We start from the raw sequence: 15,819 nt of genomic DNA, 5'->3' as shown, positions 1-15,819 counted from the left end.
CAATTTGTGAATTTAGAATGTTAATAAATGTTACAAAATCTGAGAGACACATTTACACTTCTTGTATTTTGAAAGTGCAGAAAAAAAATGAAGAAATCTCGTAAGCGTGATCAATTTAACATGAACTTATCACGCGCTGACATGCATGTGCACATGATTGTCTAACGCACGACAAGCGAATTAGACGCAGCGGGGAATTTACAAATTAATCATCCTCGAATTGCCGGCATTCATGCATAATCGTCGCGAAGTCGCGCTCGCTTAAAGGAGAACGATCTTGAATACGTCACCAACCACTTCCAGCCGCTGGGGAACACGCGGGATCGGCGGGATCCAATTACCGCCGCGGTGGAGGACGCGTAATTAACATCTTTGATGATGCTCCCCCGGCGTTACCGATGCGCGGGCTCGATCAGCCCCCCTCCCCCTCTCCTCCACCCTTTCCCCTCCCGCCTTTTCTCTCCTTCGTGTACGTGCGCGAGAGGAGACCCCTCCCCATCTCCCCTCCCGGCGAAATTTAATTAATCACGCGACGTGATTGCCGCGGGGGAGTCTCGCGCCCGAGGCCGGAATAATCAAAATGCATCCTGCAATCGCGTGATTTCAATGGCATATCCACCGCGGATTTCCGCCGGTTGTTACATCCCCGCGCGTTACCGCGCTCGGCGAGGGCAAACTTTGAGTACGCACGTGATGTATTTTCAAAATTACGCTCGAAGGACGAGCGCGAGCTCGATGAACTCCCGATATATGCTCGATTGCATCAACAGCAATACAGCTTGAACTGAAATAAGTTAAACTCAATGATTCGCTGTCTCTTTCTATAAATTCAGCTTCGTTTGCAATAGATAGTCTGTAATAGATTCGCTTTAAAGAAATCGCCTCGTTTTCTGTCCGTTGCTAGCTCTAAATGATATTATTGCTATCGATTTTAAACTGTTCACAAACTGTCACAAAACCAAAATATTCATTTGTTTTCGCATCCGCAATTGTAACACTTGCGAAATAAGTATCATTTTAATAAACAATTTTAATAAACAATACAAGATAGACGTTTTAAATAATGTAATATCAGCGAAATTATTCTGCGATAAAATTACTAGGTGCAAGGCATCGCTTCATGAATTATTCGGATTGTTAATTGGTTTTTCGTTCGAGTTAGACAAACAGAGTCTTGCAGCCGATTGGGATTTTCGAGGATGGAAAAATCGAAGGCGAGAAAACAGCGGAGGAACGAAGAGAAGAAGGAAAAAGAGAAACTGTGCTGGAATCTCGTCAAGACTTAACGAATTTATTTAGGTCCACCTAATTGGATTGCTTTAAATCCCATTACATTCGCTTCTATCGGAATCTACGTTGCTCCACTTTATCTTTGTAACGGTGTGTCAATTACCGATATCCTATTTACACACTAGTAGGTGTCTATCTCGAATCTCTTTGAATACGGCATAACAGGCAAGACGATTCAAGTAATTATACGTAAGGTTAAAGAAAAAATAATCCACTTGACTAGGTTATGTAATAAAGTAATCACGTAATCAAGTGTCACAAGCATTAAGTTGTCAACTTTATCACGTCTTGTTTAATTTAAAATCTTTTCGTTAATTACAAAAGGGATAATGTCTTACCTTACACTATCAAGAGTAAGATATTTCGAGGGTTCATCGCGAGGAAATTTGCATATGCAAATAGTCGAGAAACTGTGCGCAATTAAACTTTCGCCACAATATTTCATTTTGTATGATATTTATTCAGCACAATTTGAGATCTTTGCAATTTTCAAATCTACATAATTAAGTAATTGGACATTTTTATACATCGCCGCGCTAAACAAAATTAAATATATTCCAATTAATATTGTTCTCAGGAATTCGTTGAATAGATGATCTCGATTTTCGCAAAGTTTCACCTCTAAGTTGAAGTCGTTAACGCTATTATAACTTTTATACAATACTTAAGTAACCGTGACATCTTTCTATAATTTTTTTAAGAGAGACCAAAATGTAATAAATAATTACGCTTCTCAAAAAAAGTATCTTAATAAAATAGTAATTTTAATTTAAAGTACATTTCGATAAACAATGTTCATTCAATATTAGAAATAAAAGCTCGGAAATTTATAAAAAAAGAGCACAATAATCTTTTAAAAAAAAAAAGTAAAAAAGAAACTCATAATCCGCGCAGAAATATTATAAAGTCTTTCGTCTAGATAACGAGCAATTTGCGATTAGATAATTTTAGTTATAGCTTATTATATATCCCTTGCATCCGGCGCGTTTCTTTATCTCTTCTCGTTCTTTTTTTTTTAATTTCTTATCTCAACGCCGCCTGTGGCGAACCGGGCGTCACGTGTATGTACCTCCTCGCGTTGCACAGAAATAACCATGGTAAAACTCACGAAGACGAAACGGAAAACGCCGGCGGGGAAACTTTCCCGCGAGAGAGAGAGATAACTTCAGCCGCGCGCGCTGGCCGGCTGAATATACATTTAAGTTTTGAAACACGCGAAAAGTAATTTCGAGCTTTCGAGCGTTGCCGCGATTCTGGACCACGCTGAGGGCGGAGGCTGGCCTGGCTGGCCCGCAGCGGGACGAATTACCGGCAGGTTAATTGTGAGGCGGTCAGAAGGGGGGAGTGGGAGGAAGAGAACACCGCGCTACTGATGTACCACAACCCTAAAATTGAATTATGTCAACCCAGCGTAAATATGCATGAGATGTCCCACCCGGCGCTTCCTGTGGACGCCGCTCCCGCTAAAAACTCTCGAACAGATGGAAATTTACGATTCGCGGGACGGTCGACAAGAAAAACCAGCACTGCAAAAACACGCATTATCCGCCGCAATTTAATCAGGAATATTCCTTTCCTCCGGATTTCCATTTCGGTGGCATGTTCTCATGACGACTTGTCATTTCTAATTAAACGGCTTTTAGAAAGAAGATCTGAGTTACCGTCGCGGGATTTTGAGTTAAAGGCGAGTCTCTGATCTTGTTCTCTTTCTCTCTTTTTGTCACGTCATATAAAAAGAAATGTTTTTAGTAGCAGAAATTTAATTAATGTAATTAATTCACGAAGTTAATCGTGATTGCTTTATTTCGTATGTGAATTGCTCCGTTTGAGAATAAAAATATAAGAGGCACTTTGAATCTTTTCAATATTTCACAATCTGCCTGCCTTTTTTCGAAATCTCGCCTCTTTTTAATCAACGAGTATATTGCAAAGTGGCTGAAATCAATCAATAAGGATTTATAAGTTGATCAGATAAAATCAATTCAATAATGATGCCAATCCGTTCGCAGTCTAACAATCGAAATCCGTTCGGATAAAAGAACGGTAGTAGTACACTTTCTGGTGATAGTACAGCACGAGATTCCCGTCGTTCTTTTTTGGCTTCGGATCAGTAAAACTTTTTGCCGCGATCGATAGCCGAAAGGGGAAAGCTCTCGGCATCGGCCGCTTGCCAAGCAACTCCCAGTCATTCTGGAATTGAAAAAGCAGCGACGCCGAAAGACGCTTCCAAGATGCCGTGACGTAGCTTTATGGCTGCAAGCTGTGGAACTTGATGACAAATATATATATTTCGAATTTTCCGTATCGAAAAGAGAAGAGCAAAAAGGTAGAGCCGCGTTGTTTTGCTGTCGCTGTTTATCCAGAAGATTCGCCGTTAGAACACACACAGTTTTCGTCTCAAAATAAATTCATCGAAAATGCAAGCGAAAAACTTACGACAAGGGAATTTCCTGGGGAGGAAGTTGTAAATAGCTGTAAAATTCAGAAAATCGTATAATGCCGGGCGGAAGCGCCGCGAGAGCGGATCCATGATGAAGCGCGCGCGTCAACAGGCGACGGAGAATATTTTCTCTTCTCACTTTCGTAACACAATTAGCTGCAGGCTGCAGGCTGAAATCGAATTAGTTCGTATCGGATGCCGCTTAATTTCGCTGGCTCGGCTGTACATCGATAGCTATCGTAGTTTTCCCCGGAGCGAGTCCGACACGACGACCGAGTTTTTACAGGTCAAATAAAGTTGAGTTGCCGCTCTTCCTATCTCTCTTCGTTTATCTCCCCCGTTTTTCTCTTCTCTACTCTCTTTCTCTCTCTTAGTTGACACTTCTCGTGCACGGCAATATCTCTCATGGTTAATGCGGGTCACGAGTTGAAAATGTGGGTCGTGTATGCGCGAAAACAACGAGACGTTTCGAAGTCAACGTACGCGTTCGCGTTTATTTCGGTAAACGAGTACCAAATGATTTCGCCTGAAGGAAGAAAGGAACGTATGATCTCGCGGATTGGATGCTCCAAAGCGCGGTGCATCCTGAAAGTTTATATTGGGGGAACTTTCATCGGGCGATAAGGGATGAGATTCTCCCGAGCCAAGCACTTCACTGAAAATTCGTTTGGCCGCATCAGACGCGTTCTCCGTACACGAGTCTCCGTTTATTCGTTTTTACACAACGAGAATGAAGAGATAGCTAAATTTTGCATATTCAATCCTCCGAGCATTTTATAGAAACGGTAGAAAAACCTTCATAGATGTTAAATAAAAAGATGAAAATACATGATAAAATTTTTCTATCCGCCTTTAAGATCGAAGCTTTAATGCGAAGCGGAATGCGCTTTTCTCTTGCAGTTCAACTTTAGATATCGTGACATTTCTGACAATGAAAAATCGATGGCAAAAGGAAGTCGAGAGCCTGCGAGTGAAGAAAAATGCAATGGTTCCGACACATATTGTACGTTTTCAGATGCAGATATCTATAAAATTCGAATATAGTCGCTGAATATCCAGCCTCTCTCTCTCTCCTATTTTCTCACTTCCTCGCTTTACTTTCAACAAAATGCGCGCGCAATGCTGAATCCCGACGAAAGAATAAACAAGCGATATCGCGTTCGCCCGGATGGGTATTTCACGCCTCTTCTCCGAGATATCTGGGGATATTGTGCACGGCGAAACTGGTTTAAGCAAATAAAACAAAAATGGCCAGAAAAACTGACGAGGACCGAATTGAAATTAAAATAGGAATGTAACCGCTTCTCAATAAAACGATTCAACGATCCATTTCGACATTTTACAGCGTTGTTTAAAATCTACTTTGACTGATCGATTAAGTCAAGGAAATGAAAATCTTTTTATAAGATCGTATTTTCTTTACAAAATGACAGTTAAAATGGAATTACAAGTTATAAGTTGTCAATCCATACAAAAGTGTTTATCAATTGATTTTTTTGAAATGTTATTTAAAATTCAAAAATTTGCATCGATCTCTATTAGCAACGGAAAATTTCAAGATAGCTAGAGCAATTTTATATATTTCAAATGAAATTTATTAAACGGAATAATTGATGAGGAATAATTTTGATAATAAAATTTCGAGAAGATAAAATTTCGTCCCCAATTCCAACTTGTCATCACGACGATGTCGTGTCAGAACAATGACCAGCTGAATTAGTAGTAGGAATCCACCAGCAAAGATCACTTCTGTCACTCGATAATTATTGAGACGGTAATTATGGAATAATTGGATGTTCAATTAGTGTATGGCCTCTGGTTACACGCAAAGCGCAGAGAATTATCAAGGCCTAACTAGAGTAACTGGATTTGATTCAATGAGAACTGGAAGCGTGATACGCGATTTGACGGAAAATAGAAATACCTGAGATTCTCACGATCTTCATTAATAACGACCCTCAACTATAATGACGAATTTCTGCTCTGTACCAATACGAGTAAGATTTTCAAAAATAATAAACTATAATGTAACTACGTTATAATACACTTACGTCCCGTAGTATTAAAAAAATATTATTCTTGAATATATCATCGTGTGCACGAATAAGTTGTTTAATTTAAATAAAGCTGCGAAAATGTAATAATTATAAGTCCCGTACTTGAGATTCCAGAATTGATAGTAACATTTTTGATATAAATAAACAAAAAATAATTCTTACTTTAATGTCAATTCTATACTTTAGAAAATAATAGCAATTGTAAGTAAAATAATTATTTCAATCATAAAAGATGTAAATTGTTTTGAAATCAGTTCCTATAGAAAAAATTGAAAAAGCATAAACATCTATAAAATATTATATTTATAAAAATTTCGTGTCGAACGTAAGAGATTAAAATTGATTTTCAAAAACTTATTAAACAACAAAAAAGAGAGTAAGAAAAATTTACTCATCAGCTTCAGTTTCTTAAAAGTCGTAATATACACAACACTTGTGACATAAATCATTTTACAAAGAAAATTATATCAGTAATCTGCAGTAAAAAGCAGATGCCTTACCATATACTGATTGACTTATATAAGTTTTTTCGGGGTTTCCACTAGTCCACTACTAATACTCGCATACTTTATTATATAATCGTGTTAGAGATTTTATACTATTCGTTAAGTTCAAAAGATTTGCATGTTAAAATCGAACAGTACAGTATACCGACGATGGGACAATCAAATGAATTCGGGATTTCAGGATCGACGCTCCGCGGCTTTAAATATAATAGCTACGTATACCGAATTGGAATTGACATCCGTTCAAGCTGCAGCAGCTAAATGAGACGATTCTCTTATGCTGCAGGTTCAGCGGTAGCGATGATCGGCGCTAATCTGCGATTCGGCATCGGCGCTTCCGGGAATGTCACGTCCAACGCCACTAAGGTGTTCCAGTGTCACCCGGGTGGCGTGACCGAGGCCACCGTCATATTTAGCCTCGGTGCAATGGGGATGGGGGCGAATATCATCCTCATGACGTTGATACTGGCGAAGCGACAGCTGCGCAGGTACGAAGCGATAATAATCCACCGAAGAACGGCGCTTTATGTCCACCCTCTCTTCCCCTCCCCCCCTTCACTAAGCTCAACACGGGCTGATCCAGGGATAACACCTCGGAAATTCTCGCGTTATGACCCGTTCGATATGTATCATGTATACATACGAGACAAAACCGCCTTCTGTCGCGCGAAAAATTACACGACCGTGATTTCTCACGAATGGAGAGGAAGGATGCGTGTTGCGATATAGATACAAAAGCACAATATTCTATTGCGCTCTATTACATCCGTCTCACGGAGTTCAAAGTCAGCTTAACGCATTGTTAGTTCAATGCATTCGTCGCGAGAAACACACATACACGCGTGCACACATACGCACACTGGCACACATATACGCCGTTGCCAATAAGCGAAAACAAATTTGCTTTATCGCGACTTGTCGTACTTTCGAATAGAATTTATAGAGCAAACGGCACGTTTAGCCGATGCCGTACGTAGATTTCAATCTCGCGTAAGAGTATCCTGACTTGTTGAACTTTATTTCAGTACGTGAACAGGCAGCTATATTGCGGTGCGGTAACCGTCACGTTCTGTTTACCGAATAAAATCTCGATCGTATGCTGCATGCTTGCGAGTAAACAAAATATTGTCTGATCGATACGCGAAACATAATGCGCGCGACAAACTGCGGGGTGTCCTCCAAATTTAATGTGATATCGAATCTTAGGGACGTATCCTAGCTACTATTAATTTAAAGTCGACAGTTCCCTTAAAGTTCCTAAAAACGTCGATATATCTAAATGCAATATCTTTTAAGATTGCAAGTAAAATATATATACATTTTTCGCAAACTAAGCCTCACAGATTGAAATAAACGTATTAAGGTCAAATTTAAGTTTAATTAAAATATCTGGCGTGAATTGAATATCCACAATAAACAGCAGAGAGGAAGATGAAGTTAAATACTGATTTAAAAAGAAATTAATGCGTTCGTTAAATTTGATATATTTTATAGAAACCTTCTGCTTGCATATGAGTTTTTTATTTTATACAATTGCGAATGAGTTAAAATTGCCGGAGGTATATCTTGTAAGATGCAGTAATCTGGGATTAGAGAAGTAGTAGAAATCAGAGGCAAGACGGACGAGAATAGCGAATGTGTTGACGTACATTCATCCGGGGGATTCACAGGTGGTCCCAGGGATTGTTATTCCACCAAGCTATGGTGGATTGCGCGAGGGCCGCTATACTGCTGCCCCTAGGCAACAGTATATTGAATTGTCAGCCTGTTAACAAGTGCTCCCTGGTAGAGACCGCCTTTCTGTTACTGGTCACCGTTTCCACGGTGAACATGCTAACGACCGTACTAAACGACAGCCCGGTGTTCCCCGAGAGCGACGAGGAGGCGGATCTGACTGCTCCTTTATTGATGGACTCACCTCAGGTAAGAATTAACGTGCGCCGTTTAAGCTAATGCGTGATTCCGTTAACACGCGCAATGGTTATTCCCATGATTTTCCCGGACATACCTATCGTTAAACAAATCGGAGTGTAGATTCGCGCGTACATAAACTCTCAATCCCTGAGTCTTAACAACTAAGTTTCAACTTATCTCTTAGCCCTCAGCACACTCTCAGCTCTTCCAATTTGCAACTTTCAACTTTCAACCCTCGATCTTCTCAATCGTCTCTTAACTCGTTGCGGTTCAAACTATTTCTCGCAAGTGAGCGAACATCAAAAATTTTGTCAACTAACGTATGATCAAGCTGGTCTAACGTTGGAAAATTTTTTTTATTATTTAGAGATTTTTTAATTTATCGAAATGACAAAAGTATAATTTGCGATTTTAATCGCGCCTAGATTTGAATGCTTGAAGAATCATGTGATATAAGTTATCGCAACGCATTATGTTGAGTACAACTAAAGGTAAAAGATTAAGCTTTTATTTGACAATATATTTGTGTAGTTGTAAAATAATACGCTGATTTAATCAAACACAGATATTGCTTTTAAGGCGTTAATTCAGTTAATCAAGTCAGATAGGTTTGCTTGTGACAGGCTATTAGTCAAAAACATTGTGAGGTATGGACAGACCGCGTGACTTTGTCTAACGCAGGACTGCGGTTGTCCATCTCGCATGCGAAATGAGAGAGAAATTTCCACCTAACCGCAGCATTGTGATAGCGAATTTAGCGGTGACTGATTGCGGTGCAAACCGTCCGCACGAATCGCAGCGTAGAGATATCGAAGTGAAACCTGTCGCGCTAAATCGGATTTTTTCAAAGGAAAATTAATTGCGCCGTAGAAAAACATCAAGCGCACAGCCTAAGTTGGACATACAGAGGCTTCTTAATAAATTATAATAAATTCAACTAATAAACGTTCCCATAAAGGCAGAATTTTTCTCTACATGGAAAGAAAAATTTTGCTGAATCCAGATTTGAAAATAATTTTTGTTCAATAATCAAAATAATTTTGTGCGAAAGTCAAAATGATTGTTAGAATATCAAAACGTTTTATAGCAATGCTTATCAGTTTTAACATTCCAACAAATTATTTTGATAATTCAACAAAAAATTATTTTCAGATCTGTTTTTAGCAAAATTTTTAGACCTTTCAACAAAATCGTTCTTTCCATGTAGTTAATTTCATATAGAATTTTTATAGTATCAAATTATAATAAACGCTCAAATATGATTATTAAAGTGTGAAAAAATAATGTTTCAATTGTACAATTACTACTACTAGTTTGGTTTTCTCATCATAAATTATTAAAATTGTTCTATATTTTCACTCAATTTCTCATTCAATTTTAAATAAATTTTTTTCAAAATTACTTAAAAACATTTTTTTAAATATTTTAAAATAATTTCCTATTTTTCTAATATATATACCTATATACACAACAGAGTAGAATTTAAAAATTCAAAAATCGCAAAACAGAATTCTAACATCGAGGAAAAATTATTTTCAAATTCATTAGACTGCACGCTTCTAAAATTCTAATGCAGTTCTTACGAGAGACTCTATATCATTACGATACGACCCGAGACACTAAATTAGTGCAATTAATTCCTAAACGACTTAACTTTCCTGAGCGTGTGTAGTAGCATAGTTTCAAATTAATTTAACGCAATAACTTGTACATCTAGTGACACTCGACTCGCTTTTGTAACAACAGAGTTCTAATAATAGTTCATTAAACATCCGAGATGTCTATTACTCTATTATTACGTATCCTTTGCGAGAAGATTGCAATTGTAACTTTATAGGCATCGAAATGATTTTTGCATTTATTTTAAATTGCACTAATAATACATGTTCTTTATTTAGCTTCAGGTTTTATATAATCATTTCAAGATAATTTTTTGGTGCACATGTAGATTATTAAACTCTCTTTTTTGCCATTTGTTAAATTTGTAAATTTTAAATAAATAACAAAACATAAAATTTTAATTTTAAATTACACATAATTATTAAGTTGTCAAATGTACCAATATTTAAAAAAATTTATAATAATAATTTAGTTTTCTATTTCTGTTAAAGGGAATATTTGAAATGATATTTTTTGTATTTACCGGCGAATTTATATCTCGTTAAAGCTTAGCTTTGATAAAGTGGTCTTTGCAATGGCGGATCAATTGTGGATTACAGGATTACAGACGTGTGAGATACGGGAATTTAAATGAAGACACAATCGGATTATATTTTAAACTCGTTAGACTGACCAATCACGATACTTAAACAAGACTACGTTTGATCGAATAAATATGAATATTTATAAAATTTTACAAAAATGTGAATGTTTTTTAAAAATTTACGATCGCTATTTGTAATGATTAACGGTTTTCCGATAATATTTTTGCTGATTCTATTTTGTACAAATAATGTACAAATAAATCCATAATTATGTTTGTAAAACATCTTATTACGTTATAAAAAAATCATCGGTTTGAACACAATAATGCACTTTGCAGTGTGCTTGATTTAAATTTGCAAGTTTAAATTTCCTGTATTTATAAAATTCATTTATAAACTGTCAGTGTTGCTCAAGTAATTAAGTTGAAATAGCCATCATTTCGTTAAAATGTATTTATGAAGCTCGTTGAGAAATAATTTATACGTGGAAGGGTTTAATCAAATTGCGTAGGAAACAGTTAGAATCATTTTATAAGATAACAGTATATATAATCTACAGGAGTCTCACGTGCTTTTTATCTCAACAAAGGACAAAAAATTATTTGCAAAAAAGATGTTCGAATAATAATACTTGATTTAATATTATTTCTTATAAATTTTCAAAATAAAATTCGTTTCATTACTTCTATATATATAAAAAAAAACAATCTCAAATTCATTGTCTCAAAAATGTTTACCAAACCGCAAGTGCAATTCATTGAAGTACTACAGTACTACTGCTTTATACTGATAAGTCTATTTCAAGAAAAACCCTTTCATGCACTTTGCCGAGTATATTTCTCGCTATTTTTACAGTGCGTGCTGTTTGGCACTTTCATGATCTGGTTCGCCAGCATAACTATCAATCTGGGACCCACATTTCTTAGCGGAGCATTAGCGGCGAACACGGAGAGCGGCCACAACACGCCCAGCTGCCCGCTTGTACACGGCCCTTTCCGCCACTACATACTCAATGCCCTCTGGATTGTCATCAACATTATTTGCGTAGCGCTCACGCTCTTTCACTTGAGAAAGTTGCACAGAGACCTGACGAAAGCTAATGTCGAAGCGGTAAGCGGCAATACCCTGATCATATGTACAGCCAAAATCTGTTAAGCGTATCAATTCCGATTAATTTTAATGAAATAAAAGTTTTATTTAATTAAAATTAAAAATAAATTTTTATTTGACAGTTACTTTAAATTCTTTTCATATCTGTATAACATCGCGTTTGTTTTCAGGTACGAGTAGCTGGTCTTGTTACAACGCTCGTTAATGTAACGGGAGGACATCAGGGTGCAACGAATGCGCTTGCAACTGAGGATGGTGACACGAGGAACGGTGCGACACCGAAAGTAAGTCATTACGTTAACAATTTTCAACGCAAAGAGCGTATTTCTGTATTCCAATAAATCTATTCTTTCATTTTTATTTGTAATTTAGATAACATTATTATTATATATTTAATATTTTTTCCAAAACTGCATTTTAAATATCGCCGATGGCCTTCATTTTTATTCGTAATTTAAATAACAGTTTAATATTTTTTTCAAAAACTGTTTTAAATATTGCTGACGATATCGACAGTATCAATTTCTCTTTGTATGCGCACATTCTTTAAGCATCTACAAATGGGGCACATATGCGAGGCAAGACGGAGTTGAAAGGAAGGAAGTGAGTGCGCCGTGGCGCATAAAAGGATCTAAAATTATTCAGATACGACATTTCAGAGGACGGGCGCCATCGAGGAGCACCGAAAAATGCGGAATTACCTCAGGAGGATGGAACGCGAGGGTGTGCAGAGGGTGAAAATGTTCCTGGTCATAACAGCGGCGTACGTCTTGTTCTGGGGACCATTGTTTTTCGTTACCCTGGTGCACCACCCCGTCATAGGGAACCCTACCGGCTACGAGGTAATTAGAACGTATAGAGCGCCGCGCGCAAGATGAGATAATGGGTGCAAGTTTGTATCTGTGCTCGCGTTAATGTTACTGGAGCGGAAATTTAGACGCTATCGATATTTATGGGTTCCCACAAATATCTCCCGGTCATTACTTATCTCGCTCGTAATGGCGCATTATTTGCGCGCACTTGCGGTATCTGAGTGCGAATAATTAATTAGCTCGGCAGTACGAATGCCTGCCGCAACGTACGTCGTTCGCGGATCGAATTTTGTCCCCGGTGAAAACGGCAATTGTATGTCACACGTTGTTTATTCATTCCGCGAATGAAGCTCTCTTATTAATTTCAAAAGATGCACCCGCCAGAAATAATCGGCGACACATCAGCTTACATAAATAATTATAAATACAATACAGCTGACGTTATACACAAGTAACATTTTATCGAGAAAATCAATTGCAAATGTCGAGGTTAATCGTTGGGCAGCGATGAAAAATGAATACGAATCTCTCCCTTTTTTTTCTCTTCCTTTCCAATCGTTACAATTTTCTGCGATTTGTGTACAGGGTGGGGCATCTAAAACAAAATACCGGAATACCTATGTCAAAAACTAAATCCGGTAAGGAAAAATATTTTATACAAAAGTTGTATAATTTGAAAGAGGACAAATAATGAAATAAAATCAATTTCCCAAAAAATCGATTTTTCAAAATCACATGGGACCCATCTCCACTTTTTAAAATAAAATGATATATTTTTTTTTTTACATAATATGATTCCTTTAATTATTCTGCATATAAAAGTATTAAGGTAAAGTTATCGAAAACTCAATACCTTCTGAGATATTTTATATCTTATCGCCACATTTGGACATAAAATATGAAATCGATGAAATGATCTCGTAAATTGACTATTTCGTCTATTGATTTCTTGATAATTGTATCTTAACTTTTATGCATAACATGCTTCAAATCATACAAACTTTTGTCTAAAACATTTTTACCTACCGGATTTAGTTTTCGACATATTCCGGTGATTTATTTTAAATGTTCCACTCTGTATATATATTCCCTTAAATAATTATAATGCCGCGATGCCTAAAATATACGGCGCAAGACACAGCAAAACTTGTCAAGCGATTTCTGAGTTTGGTTTCTGGATAACAATACAGATGTTCCGATGGGAACAAATGCGAAAATTCTTGGCGAGAAAACATGAAAACGTTAACTCGCTCGACCATGCCACTACAGAGTTGTACGTGTTGTACGTGAATTCGCGACTAGTTCGAGCAAAGAAAGAGAGAGAGAGAGATTCTTCCAAAGAATCTCTCCACGAGAATATAAATTTTCAAGAGAGGAAAGTCTGCGCCCGAAAAACTCGTTGAGTGACTCGAAGACATCGCGCGTAGCGTAGATTTTGCTGATGTGCAGCGTCGTAACAGATGCACGAAATAGCGGCATTTTATCTTCTCGATGCGCAATAAACTTCCGGTATTTTGACAAAGCGAACTGAGACCACGGCAACACAGTGAAAAGCGTAATTTAAGAAGAGATCAATCTTTCCGCGTTTCCCACCTAAATAGATATATGTATAAACTTCGATATTTTTCAATGGAGAAATTTTACGCTTTTTACACGTGACCTAGTGAAGATCTTTTCAAATATTAATCCTTCCTTAATTTAAATTAATTTAAATAATTTAATTTAAAAGAGCCGAATCCATACGAATAATTAAACTAACATTTTTCATTGTTCTTATGCGGTGGACTGATTATATTATAATTTTAGTTTCTTGCTTCAAAAGGAATGCAGTTCCTCTATGTGATTTTCCTTCTATTCTATAAGCGCGCTATCGTGCAATTTTGGATTAGCTTCTAGATTTACGTTTACAGTAGTACGACGCAAAGTGTATCACACCGCATCTAAATCACTGGATTCCGCGGTCTGTTGTACCACCAGGTGACCCTACACATCGCGTACGTGCACGCCTTCGTAAACCCAGCCCTGTTCCTCGCCCTGCACCGAGGGCTGCGGCAGGGGATGTCGGACGTGTGTTGCGGCTGTTGCGAAAGCATAGCCCGGTGGATCCTCGGGTCGGCTGCCGCGACCGGTCCAATGCAGAATGTACAACTACCCCGATACGAGCCACCGATGAACCTCCCCTCGCCGCCGGACCCACCCCTGGCAGCGTCGGCCGTATCGCCGGGATGTAATCTCACTGACGTGGCGCTCCTGAAACCACCCTTGCCACCGACTGCCAAACACTTATTGATGGTAGGGCCCCATAATCAATAATCAACTAAACTTATCGCGGAATTCACGATTAATTACTTAAAGATTGATCTTTAAAGCCACCCCTTCAATAACTTTAGACTAATTTTCCTCGATTGTCTCTCCTTTCCAGAACGTTAAGTTTTACATGATTTTTATTGTACAAAGATACTACCCAAGCTTATGATATATAAATACAAAATTATGAGTAAAATTACATCAGGACGACTCCATCGTGATACCGCCGGATCCTTGGAGTCTGACTTCAAGACCAAAGAGCACTTCTAGCCTATACGAAGAGGAATTATCCAGGAGACCGAGCCTCCTCCTACCACCACCGGCGGAACTAAATGATCTGCAAATGAGTCCGACAAGTAGCGACTTGCCCAGCGAATAAACGACTTTTAGTCAACATCAACATCGAACAAAAAGCACAATGTTAACCGATTACAATGTAAAAAATAATTGTAAAAATGATAAAAACAGTTTCTAAAGACAAATCCTTCCTATTATCCTAATCCTCTCCTGGAGCATCCAATCAGGCGTTCATATTATATATATTACTGATAAAATGCCGAAATCAAATGAATCACGCGCTATAAATACTGCGTCACTTAAGTATTTTTTAATTAATATTAGCATATTATCATCGAAAATATCACAACTATTTGCAACTGCGTTCGAATATGTATCCATAAAGTTTTTCGTTCATGCAATTTTTAACCTTCAAATGGTACAAGAGTACGAATTCGCACCGCGAACATTTTCGAATTGCTGGCATTTGCACAGAAACATCTGTCGTGGCTTATCCCCATTACGTTAAATATATTCAAAACATTTCTGTTTTTTCCTTAGAACAGATGTACAATTTAAGATATCAAATCCAAATTCGTACAATTGTTCCATTAGTGGGTGCTCGAAAGAAGTGTCATCATTTGAAGGTTAATACAGTATTAAGCTGGACGGAATGGAATATTAAGTACAATCGTAAATTTATATAAAATCGTCAATTAAGTTCCTATTTAATGCGATATCAAGAAGTCAAGAGTACATGAAAGATACAAAATTAATTACATGTTAATGCATCTTGAGTTTTTTTTAAGAAGTGAAATAATTGAAGAATTAATGTGCACATTTACTTTTACGATGCGTACGTATATATATAATAGATTTTTAAAAAATTGACAGGTTGATTTT

At 37.4% G+C, this 15,819-nt stretch overlaps 1 protein-coding gene across 1 annotated transcript; it reads left to right on the top strand.

The window, feature by feature from the left end:
• The first annotated feature begins 6,554 nt into the window (after positions 1-6,554).
• LOC105458442 lies at positions 6,555-15,222 on the top strand. The gene is made up of 7 exons (XM_011703748.1): positions 6,555-6,781; positions 7,964-8,216; positions 11,267-11,521; positions 11,692-11,805; positions 12,181-12,363; positions 14,311-14,625; positions 14,846-15,222. The coding sequence occupies exons 1-7, from the start codon at positions 6,555-6,557 to the stop codon at positions 15,017-15,019; spliced, it is 1,521 nt and encodes a 506-aa protein (XP_011702050.1). The 3' UTR covers positions 15,020-15,222.
• Positions 15,223-15,819: the final 597 nt, after the last annotated feature.

The sequence above is a fragment of the Wasmannia auropunctata genome, unplaced genomic scaffold (assembly GCF_000956235.1).
Source record: "Wasmannia auropunctata unplaced genomic scaffold, wasmannia.A_1.0 LD334525.1, whole genome shotgun sequence".
NCBI lineage: Eukaryota > Metazoa > Arthropoda > Insecta > Hymenoptera > Formicidae > Wasmannia > Wasmannia auropunctata.
Note: the sequence above shows the minus strand (reverse complement) of the source record. Positions and strands in the feature narration are given on the sequence as shown.